This window comes from Hyperolius riggenbachi, chromosome 2 (genome assembly GCF_040937935.1).
Source record: "Hyperolius riggenbachi isolate aHypRig1 chromosome 2, aHypRig1.pri, whole genome shotgun sequence".
Classification (NCBI taxonomy): Eukaryota; Metazoa; Chordata; class Amphibia; order Anura; family Hyperoliidae; genus Hyperolius; species Hyperolius riggenbachi.
In genome coordinates this window covers 340,560,316-340,576,454 of record NC_090647.1, presented here as the reverse complement: position 1 = coordinate 340,576,454, position 16,139 = coordinate 340,560,316, and the positions used below count along the sequence as shown (strand labels likewise).

General features: G+C 41.7%; 1 protein-coding gene across 2 annotated transcripts in view; it reads left to right on the top strand.

The window, feature by feature from the left end:
• Positions 1–16,139, top strand: part of LAD1 (ladinin 1) — a 147,209-nt gene that overhangs the window by 91,900 nt on the left and 39,170 nt on the right. For both annotated transcript variants that reach the window (XM_068269457.1, XM_068269456.1), the window contains exons 4-11: positions 1,942–2,052; positions 2,152–2,262; positions 2,357–2,467; positions 2,562–2,672; positions 2,992–3,102; positions 3,197–3,307; positions 3,678–3,788; positions 11,774–11,922. In XM_068269457.1, the coding sequence (XP_068125558.1) occupies positions 1,942–2,052; positions 2,152–2,262; positions 2,357–2,467; positions 2,562–2,672; positions 2,992–3,102; positions 3,197–3,307; positions 3,678–3,788; positions 11,774–11,922 (926 nt within the window). The remainder of the gene's footprint in view (positions 1–1,941; positions 2,053–2,151; positions 2,263–2,356; positions 2,468–2,561; positions 2,673–2,991; positions 3,103–3,196; positions 3,308–3,677; positions 3,789–11,773; positions 11,923–16,139) is intronic.

Genomic DNA, 16,139 nt, shown 5'->3' with positions numbered 1-16,139 from the left:
CTGGTATTACTTGTGGTTAGTGTTTACTGGTTGTGGTTAAGGCTTTTGGTGTCCAGTGTGCATGTATCATTATGTATTGCTTTTACATATTGCTTCTGTTTTTTAGAGATACAGTTAGGTCCATAAATATTTGTATAGAGACAACTTTTTTCTAATTTTGGTTCTTTACATTACCACTCCTTCTGCATGGCTCTCTATGTTTGTCTTGCACCATAAAACTGCCAGAAGCATGCAGAGATAATAGAAAAATCTGCCATCTGGAGTCAGGAAGGATTTTTTTTCCTTTTAAGGCTAATTGGCCTTGTAAGGTTTTTTTTTGCCTTCCCCTTGAAACTGGAATACAGTATGTGTGGGTTCAGGGTGGTGTTTTTTTTTTGTTTGTTCTGTTTTGTTTTCTTCCTGGTTGAACTTGATGGATGGATGTCTTTTTTTCAACCAAACTAACTACCGGTATGTTACTGTGATTTCAGTAGAGCTGGTCAACAATATGCAAATAATTTTGATTTGCATGCAAATGGTAAGCAAAGTATATGCAGGTTGAAACTGGGTCAATCAAATTCAGCAGAAAGTGCATTCGATTAGTTTAATTTCTAAGCCACATTTAATTTTCATTACATTTGCATGTAAGCCTAAATTCTTAGCATCTCTAGCAACTCTATTGCTCAGTAAGCAGCCAGTCCTGCACAGCTTAGTGGCTAATAAGCATGCAAGAGCAAGTGAAATTACAATTATTACCCCTTTTGGACACTTATAAAAACAAGACTTTGCCTCTGATGGATCTAGTACAGCAATTATTTAATTAAGAGTGACTGCTGTCTAGCATATTTTTATACCGGTCTGTGAAAGCTTGACGCTCACTTCTCGATAATTTATCTGATTGATTTTAGTTTTGTCTGAAAAAGTACTAAATCCTTCAATAAAAATTGAATTACAAAAAAACAAAAACAAACAAACAACTTTGCGCATAGAACCTAGAATAGTGTAGCTAATCTGTGGGAGTAAAATGGAAATTTACACTGTAGTTTTGCTTTCAAAGCACCAGGATGCAGAAGCAATACCCATCCCACCAGGATGCAGATGCAATACCCACTTGTTATGTTTCATTAGTGTTAAGCTTGAAAATTTGCAATTACAATTCATAATTGTTATGTGACATTTCTGTAAAATTCATAAGTGTAAGGAGCCAACTCCCAAGACTCTTCAAACCCTTGTTACCCATTCAGGCTGGTATAGCTAGAATTCGGAGGCTGGACCGCGTGGAGCTCTGCACCCTGAGCTTTACTAGCCTACATGGCCCATGGCGTGGGGCTCTGGAAGGGAGGGGTGGCAAAGTCTCCCCCAGAGCCCTTGACCATACCATGGACAAGGGGGCTCTTTCCTACCTCTGGTGCCGAGTGGACTAAAGGGTTAAAAAGACTTGGGAGGGGGGGACTACATGCTGTCCGTTTTCATAAAATAAGTATACAAAAAAATGTAATTTTACTGAATTAAAAAAAAAATTAGATCTTTTAATAAACTGCAAAGTCTTTTTGAATTTTTTAGTTTCTGCAAACATTTTTTTATGTTGCAATTTACACGTTTACAAGCCTGAATTGCATCATTTAATTTGAAATACCACAGCACAAGGTGCATCTATGACATTTGTAAAAAATAGATCTACTCATTTATTCATCAGCATTCAAAATCTAGAGGAATTATTGTACTGAAAGCATGATCTCAGAACCAGTGTGAGCTGGGCAGAGTAGTCTGTCAGTCAACAACACCCCCACCCTGGATCCCCTGCAGGGCCGCATTACCTGCAAAGTAACTCAGAGGCTCTTACAATCTTATCCCTACTATATACATAGCACTGGTCTCCTTTGCGGCACTTCAGAGTACATATTCTGACTGTCCTCAGAGGAGCCCACAATCTAATCCTTTCCATGTTTTCTATTTATATAGGCAGAAGCATCCAGTCAGCCTATGCCAGTTAGCCACAAGCCCCCAGCCAGCCTACCACAAGCATCCAGCCAGCCACTGAAGACTGCAGTTAACCAGCCCCCAAAGAAAGAGGTGAAGAGCCTACAATCTTATTCCTACCACCCTGTCATAGACTGCCCTCAGAGGTGCTACAAGCTAACCCCTTCTGTACTGTATTATTTATTCATATAGGCTGAAGCCTCCATTCAGCCTGAGCCAGCCAGCCACAGGCCTCCAGCCAGCCAACCTCAAGCCTCCAGCCAGCCACTAAATCCTGCAGAGAGCAAACCTCCAAAGAAAGAGGTGAGGAGTCTACAATTGTATTCTACTGTCCTGTCACTGACTGTCCTCAGAGAGGCTCACAATCTAATACCTTCCATATTATTTATTAATATAGGCAGAAGTCTCCAGTCAGCCTGAGTCAGCCAGCCACAGGCCTCCAGCCAGCCAACCACAAGCCTCCAGCCAGCCACTGAAGTATGTAGAGAATCAGCCTCCAAAGGAAGAGGTGAGGAGCCTACAATTCTATTCTACTGTCCTGTCACTGACTGTCCTCAGAGAGGCTCACAATCTAATACCTTCCATATTATTTATTAATATAGGCAGAAGCCTCCAGTCAGCCTGAGTCAGCCAGCCACAAGCCTCCAGCCCGCCAACCACAAGCCTCCAGCCAGCCACTGAAGTATGTAGAGAATCAGCCTCCAAAGGAAGAGGTGAGGAGCCTACAATCTTATCCCTACCACCTGTCATGCCTAATACACACGGTCCGATTTTCAGTGGGATAGATACAATCTGTCCGATATTGTTCCTGATTGTTTCCCCGCTCGATTTCTCATAATGGTGAATGGAAACAGATAAAAAAAAAACGAATGAAGATAAGAGAATCGAGCGCTGAATCGAGTGCGTAATCGTGCGGGAAAAACGATCGGGTCGCAAAATCGCATGGAAAATCTTACCGTGTGTACCCAGCATCACTGACTGTCCTCACAGGTGCTCACAATCTAATACCTTCCATATAATGTATTTATATAGGCAGAAGCCTCCAGTCAGCCTGAGCCAGCCAGCCACAAGCCTCAAGCCAGCCAACCACAAGCATCCAGCCAGCCACTGAAGTCTACAGAGAGCCAGCCTCCAAAGAAAGAGGTGTGGAGCCTACATTTCTATTCTACTGTCCTGTCACTGACTGTCCTCAGAGAGGCTCACATTCTAATACCTTCCATATTATTTATTTATATAGGCAGAAGCTGCCAGTCAGCCTGATCCTGCCAGTCACAAGCCTCCAGCCAGCCAACCACAAGCCTCCAGCCAGCCACTAAAGCCTGCAGAAAGCCAGCCTCCAAAGAAAGAGGTGAGGAGCCAACAATTTTATTCCTTCCATCCTGTCACTGACTGTCCTCAGAGGTGCTCACAATCTTAAACGGGTGCATATTATTTCGGCGCCGCTCACTTCGGTGCGGTGAGAGCCGAATGACGGCTCTCACCGCTGCTGCTAAACTCAGAGGTGGTGTTAAATACTATTCCCCCTCTGCGTTGTCGCAACTTTGAGGTAGATGTAACTCGGGGTCTGGCAGCCGCCAGAGCCCCGAATTACCGCTACGCGCCCCACCCAGCATAGCATTGCTGCTATGGGGTGCCCAGTTTCGGTGCTAGGCTCTCAGAGCCGTGCGCCGAAATCAGCTGATCCGATCTAATACCTTCCATATTATCTATTTATATAGGCAGAAGCTGCCAGTCAGCCTTATCCAGCCAGTCACAAGCCTCCAGCCAGCAAACTACAAGCCTCCAGCCAGCCACTGAAGTCTGCAGTGAGCCAACCCCAAAAGAAAGAGGTAAGGAGCCTATAATCTAATCCCTTCCATTATGTCACTGACTGTTCTCAGAGGATCTTACAATGTAATCTCTATTGTTGTTTGTATTTATATAGCACTGACAACTTCTGAAGTACTTTACAGAGTACATAGGCATGTCATTGACTGTCTGTGTCACTGTCGTAACAAAACTCTGTTGCTGTAACATTTTCCAAATTATGATGGGTTGGGTAGGTGGGCCCCAAGTTAATAAGGGCTTGTAATTATTGACCGAGAACAATGAGGAAACCTAAAAAAATACACATTTTTTTCCAAATAAAATATTGTCACCATACATTGTATTAGGAACACAATAGATATGGGCAAATAAAATGTGAGGGTTTTATCTACAGTAGCACGTTTTATTTTGAAACTATAATGGCTGAAAAAACTGATAGATAAATCATTTTTTCAATTTTTTTCTTCTTATTCCCTTTAAAATGGATACAAAATAAAATAATTCTTAGCAAAAAGTACCAATCAAAGAAAGAAATCCAAGTTTGTCCTGAAAAGAAAAAAAACAACAACATATATATAATTTAGGTGTGATAAGTAGTGATAACGTTATTGCCAAATGAATGGACGCAGCGCTGAAATGTGAAAATTGCTCTGGTTTTTAAGGGAAAAAACCCTTAGTGGTGAAGTGGTTAATTTTCACCATTACGAAAGAAGCAAAGATTTAATTCTAGACATATCTGTAATTTATTCTCTACAATTTAATTTTTTTATTAGGCTTTTTGCTGATTATTTACCGTAGTTATTATTATTACTTCCCATACATGTGTACTAGCAATCATTTTAATAAACGTACCTTAAAGATTAATGAATAATATACTATATATATATATATATATATATATATATATATATATATATATATATACATATGATATGGATATATATATATATATTATATATGATATGGCAGTATTTGGGAGAGTGTTAAAAGGGCACTGTAGTGACATATAGTAGAATGCAGTAATTTATTCAGGATTCCCAATTTTTGTAAATGATCTAGTTTCATCATAAAAATAATTTCCTATTTCCTATTTCTATGTTTGCTGTATATTTGTATATATACCCTCCCTCCCAGTAATATTTAGCCCAGGCTGTTTATTATGCAGCCTTCTCCTCCCAGAGCATTCTTTTTTTTTCTTTTGTAGCTCCATTTTTATTGAAAGGTTTTTTTTTTTGTACATGAACATGTAAGCCAACAGTGCCATCAGTAGAATAAAATGACTATGGTTACATATACATGTTCAGACAAAAGCCTAACAATCATCAACTAGTTTGATCACAACTACACAGTCAATGACCAGCCTATATTCTTGTATTCTAGAATGACTAGTGAAACATTACTGACATAAGGTATTAACAAGATACCTAATAACAAAAGCAAGTTCAACAGATAATATAGAATCTCTTGCTACACCCATCTCTTGATTATGGTACTGAGAATAAAATAAAAAAACAGGGTCGTAACTAGAAGTCCCCGGGCCCCCCTGCAAGAATATGGATGCTTCCCCCTGGGTGCCCGCTCAGGGCTGTTTTGGGGGGGCAGGAGGGGAGAGCAGCATAAGGGGAAAGCATTGCACATCAGCGGGAGGGCAGTCCCCCACCCTCCCTCACCTCAGGCTCTGCGCTCCCCTCCTGCATAAATTATTAGTAACGGCAGTGGTGGCAGACACATACCTCCATCCACCGCGGTGGTCTCCGATCTCTAAACGCTTCACACTACTTCCTGTTTAAACAGGAAGTAATGTGAAGCACTTACAGATTGGAACCGCCGGTGGTGGATGGAGGTATGTGTCTACCGCTGCTGCTGCCACTGATGATTTATGCAGGAGGGGAGTGCGCTGAGGGTAGAGCCCGAGGTGAAGGAGGGAGGGGGCTGTCCCACCTCCCCGATCATGTGCAATGCTCTCCCCTCATGCTGTGATCCCTCCTGCCCCCCAAAAACAGCCCAGAGCGCCCCCCACGGATGCATGGAAGCAGGGGCTGCATCCCTTATTGTTACGCCCCTGTCAAAAAGTCTTGCTTTCCTCAATACCCAGCAACCTCCCTGCATTATACATCCACTGCCAAAGGATTCTCATAAATAATATCCCAAAAGTCCTAAACTGTACCATACCTCTCAGTCTGCTCATGGACATCAAAGGTCATGTAATCCATTGACCTAACAAACCTTTTTGCACCACTTCATGGAGGGAAGGGTGAATCCTAGCCTTCCATTTAGCTTTAGCTGCTTTATCAATTCTGGCAGCCGTGTAAGTGTAAATAAGGGAACTTGTGACAGGATGAGATAAATACATGTATGTACAGTGCAAAACTTATTAATAACCAAGCTGTTATTTTATTTTGCTGCCTGAAAGAGTTAATTTTCAGGCATGCACATAACAGCTTCTGTCTTGTTGGTACCTTGTTGGGAATATAAAGTAAAGCTCACATTACAGTCATAAAAGTTTTCCTGGCAGAATACAATGTCTGACGGCCGGGGAGAAATAAAAAAAGGTCAATAGTTCCTGTATTTTTAACTCTGGGACTCTTGACTGCCATTGAACAGAGACAATAAAACATTTAATATACTTTGTAAATATTTAAATATAAAATACTAGCTGATTGCCTGGCGTTTCCCGGGTATGTATTTGGCTGGTGTTGGCTCCGCCCACTTTTTTTTAACCCTAACACACAATTACTCAATGACCAGCTTTGTGGTCTTTGGCATCAATAATTTGCATTGAAATGAAACAAATCTGATTGACTGTGGCTCCACCCTCTTTTCTGAATTTGAACCCCAGTCACCCAATGACTAACTGTACCAGGTTTTAAGCTTGTGTCCTTAACAGTGCAAGAGTGGCAGCAAATGAATATTCCCCTTGAAAAGCAATAAATGAATTTGGATTGGCTTTTGTAGGCTCCACCTTCTTTTATGAATATTAATCCCAGTCACCAAGTGACCAACTGTGCAAAGTTTGAGAACCCTACCTTAACAGTGTAAGAATGGCTGCAGTTTACATTTTCCCAGTGAAATTTGTATTTGTCTCCGCCACTGATGACCCAGCATTGCCTGGGTATGTATTTGGCTGGTGTTGGCTATGCCCACTTTTTGTAACAGTAACAGACAATTACTTAATTACTCAATGACCAAATTTGTGAGCTTTGCAGTCTTTGGCATCAATAATTTGCATTGAAATGAAACAAATCTGGTGGGCTGTTTGTGTCTCCACCCCTTTTCTGAATTGGAACCTCAGTCACCCAATAAATAACTGTACCCAGTTTAGGGCTTGTGCCATTAACAGTGCAAGAATGGCAGTAATGAAATATTTCCCTTGAAAATCAATAGATTAATTTTGATTAGCTTTTGTAGGCTCCATCCACTTTTATGAATAATAGCTGATGAATCGGCGTTGCCCGGGTATGTATTTAGCTGGTGTTAGCTCCGGCCACTTTTTCTAACCCTAACACACAAATACTCAATGACCAAGTTTGTGAGCTTTGGGGTCTTTGTCATCAATAATTTGTATATTACCATAGAAATTAAACAAATCAGATTGGCTCTTTGTGGCTTTGTCCCTCTCCGGCATTTGAACCCCAGTCACCCAATGACCAACTGTAACAGGTTTGAGGCATCTGTTCTTAACAGAGCAAAAATGGAAGTAATTTAAATATTCCCCTTGAAAATCAACAGGTGAATTTTGATTGGCTATTATAGGCTCCACCCACTCCCCATAATATTAATCTCAGTCACCCAGTGACCATCTGGGCAAACTTTGAGAACCCTTGCCATTAACAGTTTAATTTTGACACACAGTCACTCAATTACCAAGTTTGTGAGCTCTGGGGTCCTTGGCATCAATAATTTGTAATTTACCAGTGAGATTAAACAAATCTGATTGGCTGTTTGTAGCTCCACCCCTTTTCTGAATTTGAACCCCAGTGACCCAATGACCAACTGTACCAGGTTTGAGGCTTGTGCCATTAACAGTGCAAGAATGGCAGCAAATTAAATATTCCCCTTGAAAATCAACAGGTGAATTTCGATTTTTTTTTTAGGCTCCACCCACTTTTCTGAATATTAATCCCAGTCACCCAGTGACCAAGTTTTAAGCTTTTGGGTTTCTGCCATCAAAATTGTGTGAATGGAAGCCGTTTATCCAGTAAAGTAATCTGATTGGCTGTTTGTGGCTCCACCCCTTTAGTAGATTTGAACCCCAGCCACTTCATGACCGACTGTAGCCGGTTTGAGGCCTCTGCCATTATTAGTGTAAGAGTGGCAGCAGTTTCAATATTTCCCTTGAAAATCAATAGGTGAATTTTGATTGGCTGTTGTAGGTTCCACCCAATTTCTTGAATATTAATCCCAGTTATCCATTGACCAACTGTGTCACGTTTGAGAACCCTGCCAATAACAGGATGGCTGAAATCAATCTAACAAATCTGATTGGCTGTTTGTGGCTCCACCCCTTTATTGAATTTGGACCTCAGTCACCTATCAGGTTAGAGTCCTCTGCCATTAACAGTGTAAGAATGCTAGCAATGTAAATATTCCCCTTGAAAATCAATAGGTGACATTTGATTGGCTGTTGTTGGCTCCACCCACATTTCTGAATATTAATCCCAGTCACCCAGTGGCCCACTGAGTCAAGTTTGGGAACCCTGCCATTAACAGTATAAGAATGGCTGCAGTTTATATTTTCCCCTGGAATAAAATATAGTTGTTGGCTCTGCCCACTTTTTCTAACCTTAACATACAGTCACTCAATGACCAAGTTTATGAGCTTTGGGCTTTTGGTATCAATTATTTGTATATTCCCATTGAAATTAAACAAATCTGATTGGCTGTTTGTGGCTCCTCCCCCTTTCCGAATTTGAACCCCAGTCTCCCAGTGACTGACTGTACCAGGTTTGAAGCATCTGCTATTAACAGTGTAAGAATGGCAGCAATGTAAATATTCCCTTTGAAAATCAGCAGGTAAATTTTAATTGGCTGTTGTAGGCTCCACCCACTCTCTTGAATATTCATCCCATTCACCCAGTGACCAACTGTGCAAAGTTTGAGAACCCTGCCAGTAAAAGTGTAAGAATGGCTGCAGTTTATATTTTCCTAGTGAACTTTATTTTTTGGCTCCGCCCACTTTTTGTAACCTTGACACACAGTCACTCAGTGACCAAGTTTGTGAGCCTTCAGGTTCCTGGCATCAAAAATGTGTGGATGGAAGCAGTTTATCCACCAAGAAAGTCTAATTGGCTGTTTGTGGCCCCGCCCCTTTAGTGAATTTGGACCCCAGTCACCCAATGACCGACTGTAGCAAGTTTGAAGCCTCTGCCATTAACAGTGTAAGAATGGCAGCAGTTTTAATTCCCCTTGAAAATCAATAGGTGACTTTTGATTGGCTGTTGTAGGCTCCACCTACTTTCCTGAATATTAATCTTATTCACCCAGTGACCAAGTTTGCCAAGTTTGAAAACCCTGCGAGTAAGAATAGCTGCAGTTTACATGTTTCCATTTAAAATGAATGTCTGAAATTTCATTTGCTGTTTTATGCTCCGCCCATTTTTCCTGGATTTGTAACCTCGGTCACCAAGTGACCAACTGTGGCAAGTGGGGGGACTCTGGCTCAATTACTGTGAGAATGGCAGCCTTTTCCATTTTTTCCATTCACTTGAATAGGTGGAATCTGATTGGCTGTTTGTAGCTTTGCCCAGGTGTGCAGGGGGGATGCGAGACGCCTAGAACATATCATCCCAGTAAGGGATCTGTATACCAAGTTTTGTTCAAATCGGTCAAGGCGTTTTCGTGTGATCGCAGCACATACATACACACACACACACACTGTACACACACACACACACACACACACACACACACACACACACACACACACACACACACACACACACACACACACACACACACACACACACACACACACACACACACACACACACACACACACACACACATACATCCGATTTTATATATATAGAGAACCGTGGAATATCTAAAACAGTCATTTTTAGGAGTAAGAGGATAAATACAATTGTTTATCTCACCAGTTTATTTTCACCCCGAGTTCACTTCAACCTATTGTTCAACATTTTTCAAGTATGCTTCTTAAGGTTTTTCTGGGGCTTATCAAGTACATGCACCCATGGGTCTAATGGAACTTACTTGTGAATGGCTTGAACTATAAGACCTTTAACCACTTGAGGACCCACCCTTTACCCCCCCTTAAGGACCAGCGTTATTTTTTGTGATCTGTGCTGGGTGGGCTCTGCAGCCCCCAGCACAGATCATGTTTCATGCAGAGCGATCAGATCGCCCCCTTTTTTCCCCCCTATGGGGATGATGTGCAGGGGGGGTCTGATCGCTCCGGTGGGCAGGTATGTTGCGGGGGGGGCACCTCAAAGCCCCCCTCCGCGGCGAAATTCCCCCCTCCCTCTCCTACCTGCTCATCCCCGGTGATCGGGGCTGCACAGGACGCTATCCGTCCTGTGCAGCCAGTGACAGGCTGTCCCCTGTCACATGGCGGCGTTCCCCGGCCGCTGATTGGCCAGGGATCGCCGATCTGCCTTACGGTGCTGCTGCGCAGCAGCGCCGTACAATGTAAACAAAGGAGACATATGTCTCCTACATTTACATTTAGTACATTTAGACCCGCTCCGTGATCTAACAGTAGGCCTTTCCTGATTAATTAGGGAGGCACCTGGCGACGCACAGTTGCGTCGCTGGTCCTCCAGCTACCACTTTGCCGCCGCACGGTAGGAGTGTGCGGTCGGCAAGTGGTTAAAGAGAACCTGTAACAAAAAAAAGTTCCCCTGGGAGTACTCACCTCGGGAGGGGGAAGACTCAGGGTCCCAATGAGGCTTCCCCCTCCCCTGAAGCTGCGGGCAGACCAGCGTTGGCTCCCCCGAAATGTCCTGGAATCCTCCCTCGACAAGCCTGACAAGCGCTGATAAGCGCTGATTTATTTACCTTTCCTGGCTCCAGCAGGGACGCTGTTGCGGCTCTCCGTGCGGAGATAGGTGAAAATAGCTGATCTCTGTCGGGTCCGCTCTACTGCGCAGGCGCAGGAGACTTGTGCCTGTGCAGTAGAGCGGCCCGACAGTGATCGGCTATTTCCGCCTATCCCCGAGGCGGAGAGCCGATACTGCGCCTGCGCTGAAGCCGGGAAGCTAAATATTTACATCCCCGCTGTTCGGGGAGCTTTATCGCCGCCGCCGTGGGACCGAGGAGGACGGGGAAGTCTCAACAGGATCCACCCGAGGTGAGTACCCCCCAGGGGAGGTTTTTTTTGTTACAGGTTTTCTTTAACCTGAGCATTCTAGGAGACCAGAGGTGTTATTTCTGCTGGCTTCGGAATACACAGAAACAAAAATTCTGCAGTGATGCACTTGCCAGCAGTAAATAAGTTGTTGCCACCTGTGATCATTTTTAGAATGTAAATCAGACTTTACAATGCACAAATACTGACTAAATAATTTAATAATGAATATTATTAAAAAATAAGCAATTGTATTCATTACATTATGTTCCTCTTTAAACCTGTAATGTGTGCTTTATTGATACATGTGAAATTTCCAAAAACCTTAGTGAAGTAGTTAAAGTGAAATATACACAGGGTTATTATTTAATGGAGCACTGTATTTTATAACCCTCTGGCATATCCAAGAATTTATTTTTATACTAGCATTTATAAACTATATGACAGCATCATTCTCCCACAATTATACAAGTTATGGGTGAATATTATTTGTCAGCAAATATTGAAGAAATGTGTGGTTTATTGGCACAGGAAGAAGATCACCTCCAACATGCTGCATCTTTATTCAGAATTGTACCAGACAATTATTCAAAATAAGGATAGCAAGTTTAAATGTTAGGTGTTTCAGTTTGAGGTCTTTCACTGCAAATTCAATTTTGTGAATAACAATGGATAATTATTCTTTTCTTTTTGCTGTGCTAGGTACAAGAGCAGTTGGCACAAGCAAAAACTACCAGCAGCACAGTCAGTATTCCATTGAGCAATACTACACCTTTACAACCACAAACTGAAGCAAACACATCACTCAGCCATGGAACCCAGTCCAAGTACAAGACCCAAGTATTTATTAGGTACGTACATGGTTTTGCTGATCTTGACCATTATTATACATTATATTTGGCTCTCTGTGCATTGCCGGACTAAAGACTTTCTCCTGTGAACCATAAGACCTTTCCCTTTCCTCCACTTCACTGTATGCATTTAAAGATCTAACTTCTGATGCTGTTGATGGTATTTGCTACAATTCTGCAATCTCTCATAAGGTAGCTGCATGCAATACAATAAAACATTTGATTTTCCATTTTTTTTTCTATAAAAATGGCCGGTTGTATACTGCAGTAAATGTAACATTTTAATTTTCTTTCAATCAGAAAATGTGATCCAATTTACCATTTTTATTTATTTCTTTTTTTGTAATCGGCAGTACTATAAAATTGTGAAACATTTTTCAGAATATTAAATGGTGTAGGATTGTAAAATTTTAGTTTTATATGTCCAGGTAATTTCTACAGAGTTTTTCATAATTTTTTTCATAATTGGGGCATAATTAAACACATACATGTGTGATACATTGGTCAGACATTTCAAAAGTCACAATCAATTGGAAAAATTTCTCATTATTCTCGAATCCCCCAAAATACAAAATTGTATCATGTGTGTCCACCTTAAAGGAATACTGTAGGGGGGTCGGGGGAAAATTAGTTGAACTTACCCGTGGCTTGTAATGGTCCCCCGCAGACATCCTGTGCCCGCGCAGCCACTCACCGATGCTCCGGCCCCGCTGATGTCACCAGGAGTGTATTGCACAAGCCCAGTATGGTCTGTGCCTGCGCAGTACGCTCCTGGTGACATCAGGGGAAGCGAGGACACGGCAACGCAGGCGCAGGGGTTTTCTGACTTTAAAGTCAGAAATTACAGAAGTGAACCGGAGGCGGGGCCGGAGCGTCAGTGAGCGGCTGCGCGGGCACAGGATGCCTGCGGGGGACCATTAGAAGCCCCGGGTAAGTTCAACTCATTTTCCGCAGACCCCCCTACAGTATCCCTTTAAGAGCAGCTATTAGGAAAAGTTTATTGTTTCATTATCTGCTGCACCTGCTCTGAGTTTTTTTTTTTCCTCATGAAGTATTTGGTGGATGACTTGTTTTCAAGCAGCTATAGTCAGGATAAATTCCCAACATCGTTCATGATGAGCTACTCACACTAACAGAATCCACGTTTTCTAGTTACCTCCTCTACTCTAACTTTCCTTTGTGGAAGTAGGTCAGTTATGGATAGGAATAGAGCATGAATTTGGTGGTGAAGAAAATTGTAAGCAATTCTAAAGTCCTCTTAACCGGCTTTAAATTCACCTTCAACTAAGTTTTACGTTTCTATGCTTTACCTTTAAGTAATTTTTTACTATATTCGCCTAGCTTCTGGACTGAGCACACTTTTGTAAAGTCCAGGCCTCCTTCCTTCTGAGCGCATTCCCTATATTTAATGGAAGTGCTTCAGCAAGTTTATGCAGGTAAGAGAAGTAATTCTTGCAGGCACAACAGTTCATACATGACCTTGTATGTAGTTTGTAGCTACATGATACATATGCTTTGTGCAAGCTGAAACCTCAGCCAGACAGCTGAATACACAACTGGAACATCCAAGAACTGTTTGCTTGCCAAAAGATTCATAAATAGCCACACATAATCTCATAGTCTCTGCTTTGCTATATGTGTAGATTGTTTGCAGAGGGAAACTGCACTATAAAAGGAAAGCTGATAGGGCAGGAATATGGAAGTTACTGATACTCCATTCCATTTAAAACTATATTAATTGACTGGCTCTGGTTCAGATTATCTGCCTCTATTACATTCAAAATACTGACCCAGAGTGTGTATACAGATAAAGTGTTCGGACTGGCTGCATAATTGCCATGTGGTCATGTGATCAATTTGGCTGGGTGTCCTAAATCAGAAGAATGCTTTCCTCACCAGTTTTTCATAGTAACATCTCACAGTTGACTGATGAGGTTGGTGTGCTATGCATCAGTGGCTGGTTTCCCAGTCGTCCATCATGATAACACTCTCAAGTACACAAAAGAAAGTCATCACCTACAACCCAACACATTTTAAAGGAAAAAAAAATCAGCACGTTTTTATTCTAGGCTTTGATGTTTATTTCTGCTTGCGCAGATATGATGGGTTTTAAATTCCACTATCCTTTTTGTTTTGTTATTTTCCTGTGCCATAATTCCCTTTTAATTCTTGTGCTGGTAAGAAGGTTTTTACATTCTACAATTTGCTTTAGCCTATAACAAACATTGTATGTATCCTGACCAAGTTATGTTTGAATGAGTTTTAAGATGTTTCCTCATCACACCGTCCGTGGGACCCTCTTGATGTTGTAATTAGACATCCAATGACATTTATTGCAGAACCATGTGTCTCTTTTTTAATGTCCAATGTATATAAGCTGTGTTCCTAATTTTGTCAGGAATCAGTCTGCCAAAGGCTTCATAGCCAAAAGCTTACTGCTTTTCTTCTAAGTTAGCCAATAAATGGTATCATCCTGATTAAAACATTCTTGCTTTTATGGATGGCTAACACGGTACAACACTCTTCTGCCAAAAAGTAATGAATCTATTTTTCATCCTCAGTAAGAATCCAGGTCTAAATGTTTTCTGAGGTGTCATAGAAGGTAGCGAAGCTAGATATACAGTGGTGTGAAAAACTATTTGCCCCCTTCCTGATTTCTTATTCTTTTGCATGTTTGTCACACTTAAATGTTTCTGCTCATCAAAAACCGTTAACTATTAGTCAAAGATAACATAATTGAACACAAAATGCAGTTTTAAATGATGGTTTTTATTATTTAGTGAGAAAAAAAACTCCAAATCTACATGGCCCTGTGTGAAAAAGTGATTGCCCCCTTGTTAAAAAATAACTTAACTGTGGTTTATCACACCTGAGTTCAATTTCTGTAGTCACCCCCAGGCCTGATTACTGCCACACCTGTTTCAATCAAGAAATCACTTAAATAGGAGCTATCTGACACAGAGAAGTAGACCAAAAGCACCTCAAAAGCTAGACATCATGCCAAGATCCAAAGAAATTCAGGAACGAATGAGAACAAAAGTACTGTAACTGAGATCTATCAGTCTGGTAAAGGTTATAAAGCCATTTCTAAAGCTTTGGGACTCCAGCAAACCACAGTGAGAGCCATTATCCACAAATGGCAAAAACATGGAACAGTGATGAACCTTCCCAGGAGTGGCCGGCTGACCAAAATTACCCCAAGAGCGCAGAGAAAACTCATCCGAGAGGCCACAAAAGACCCCAGGACAGCAGCTAAAGAACTGCAGGCTTCACTTGCCTCAATTAAGGTCAGTGTTCACAACTCCACCATAAGAAAGAGACTGGGCAAAAACGGCCTGCATGGCAGATATCCAAGGTGCAAACCACTTTTAAGCAAGAAGAACATTAAGGCTCGTCTCAATTTTGCTAAAAAACATCTCAATGATTGCCAAGACTTTTGGGAAAATACCTTGTGGACCGATGAGACAAAAGTTGAACTTTTTGGAAGGTGCGTGTCCCGTTACATCTGGCGTAGAATTAACACAGCATTTTAGCAAAAGAACATCATACCAACAGTAAAATATGGTGGTGGTAGTGTGATGGTCTGAGGTTGTTTTGCTGCTTCAGGACCTGGAAGGCTTGCTGTGATAGATGGAACCATGAATTCTACTGTCTACCAAAAAATCCTGAAGGAGAATGTCCGGCCATCTGTTCGTCAACTCAAGTTGAAGCGATCTTGGGTGCTGCAGCAGGACAATGACCCAAAACACACCAGCAAATCCACCTCTGAATGGCTGAAGAAAAACAAAATGAAGACTGTGGAGTGGCCTAGTCAAAGTCCTGACCTGAATCCTATTGGGATGTTGTGGCATGACCTTAAAAAGGCAGTTCATGCTAGAAAACCCTCAAATAAAGCTGAATTACAACAATTCTGCAAAGATGAGTGGGCCAAAATTCCTCCAGAGCGCTGTAAAAGACTCGTTGCAAGCTATCGCAAACGCTTGATTGCAGTTATTGCTGCTAAGGGTGGTCCAACCAGTTATTAGGTTCAGGGGGCAATTTCTTTTTCACACAGGGCCATGTAGGTTTTGAGTTTTTTTTTCGCACTAAATAATAAAAACCATCATTTAAAACTGCATTTTGTGTTCAATTATGTTATCTTTGACTAATAGTTAACGGTTTTTGATGAGCAGAAACATTTAAGTGTGACAAACATGCAAAAGAATAAGAAATCAGGA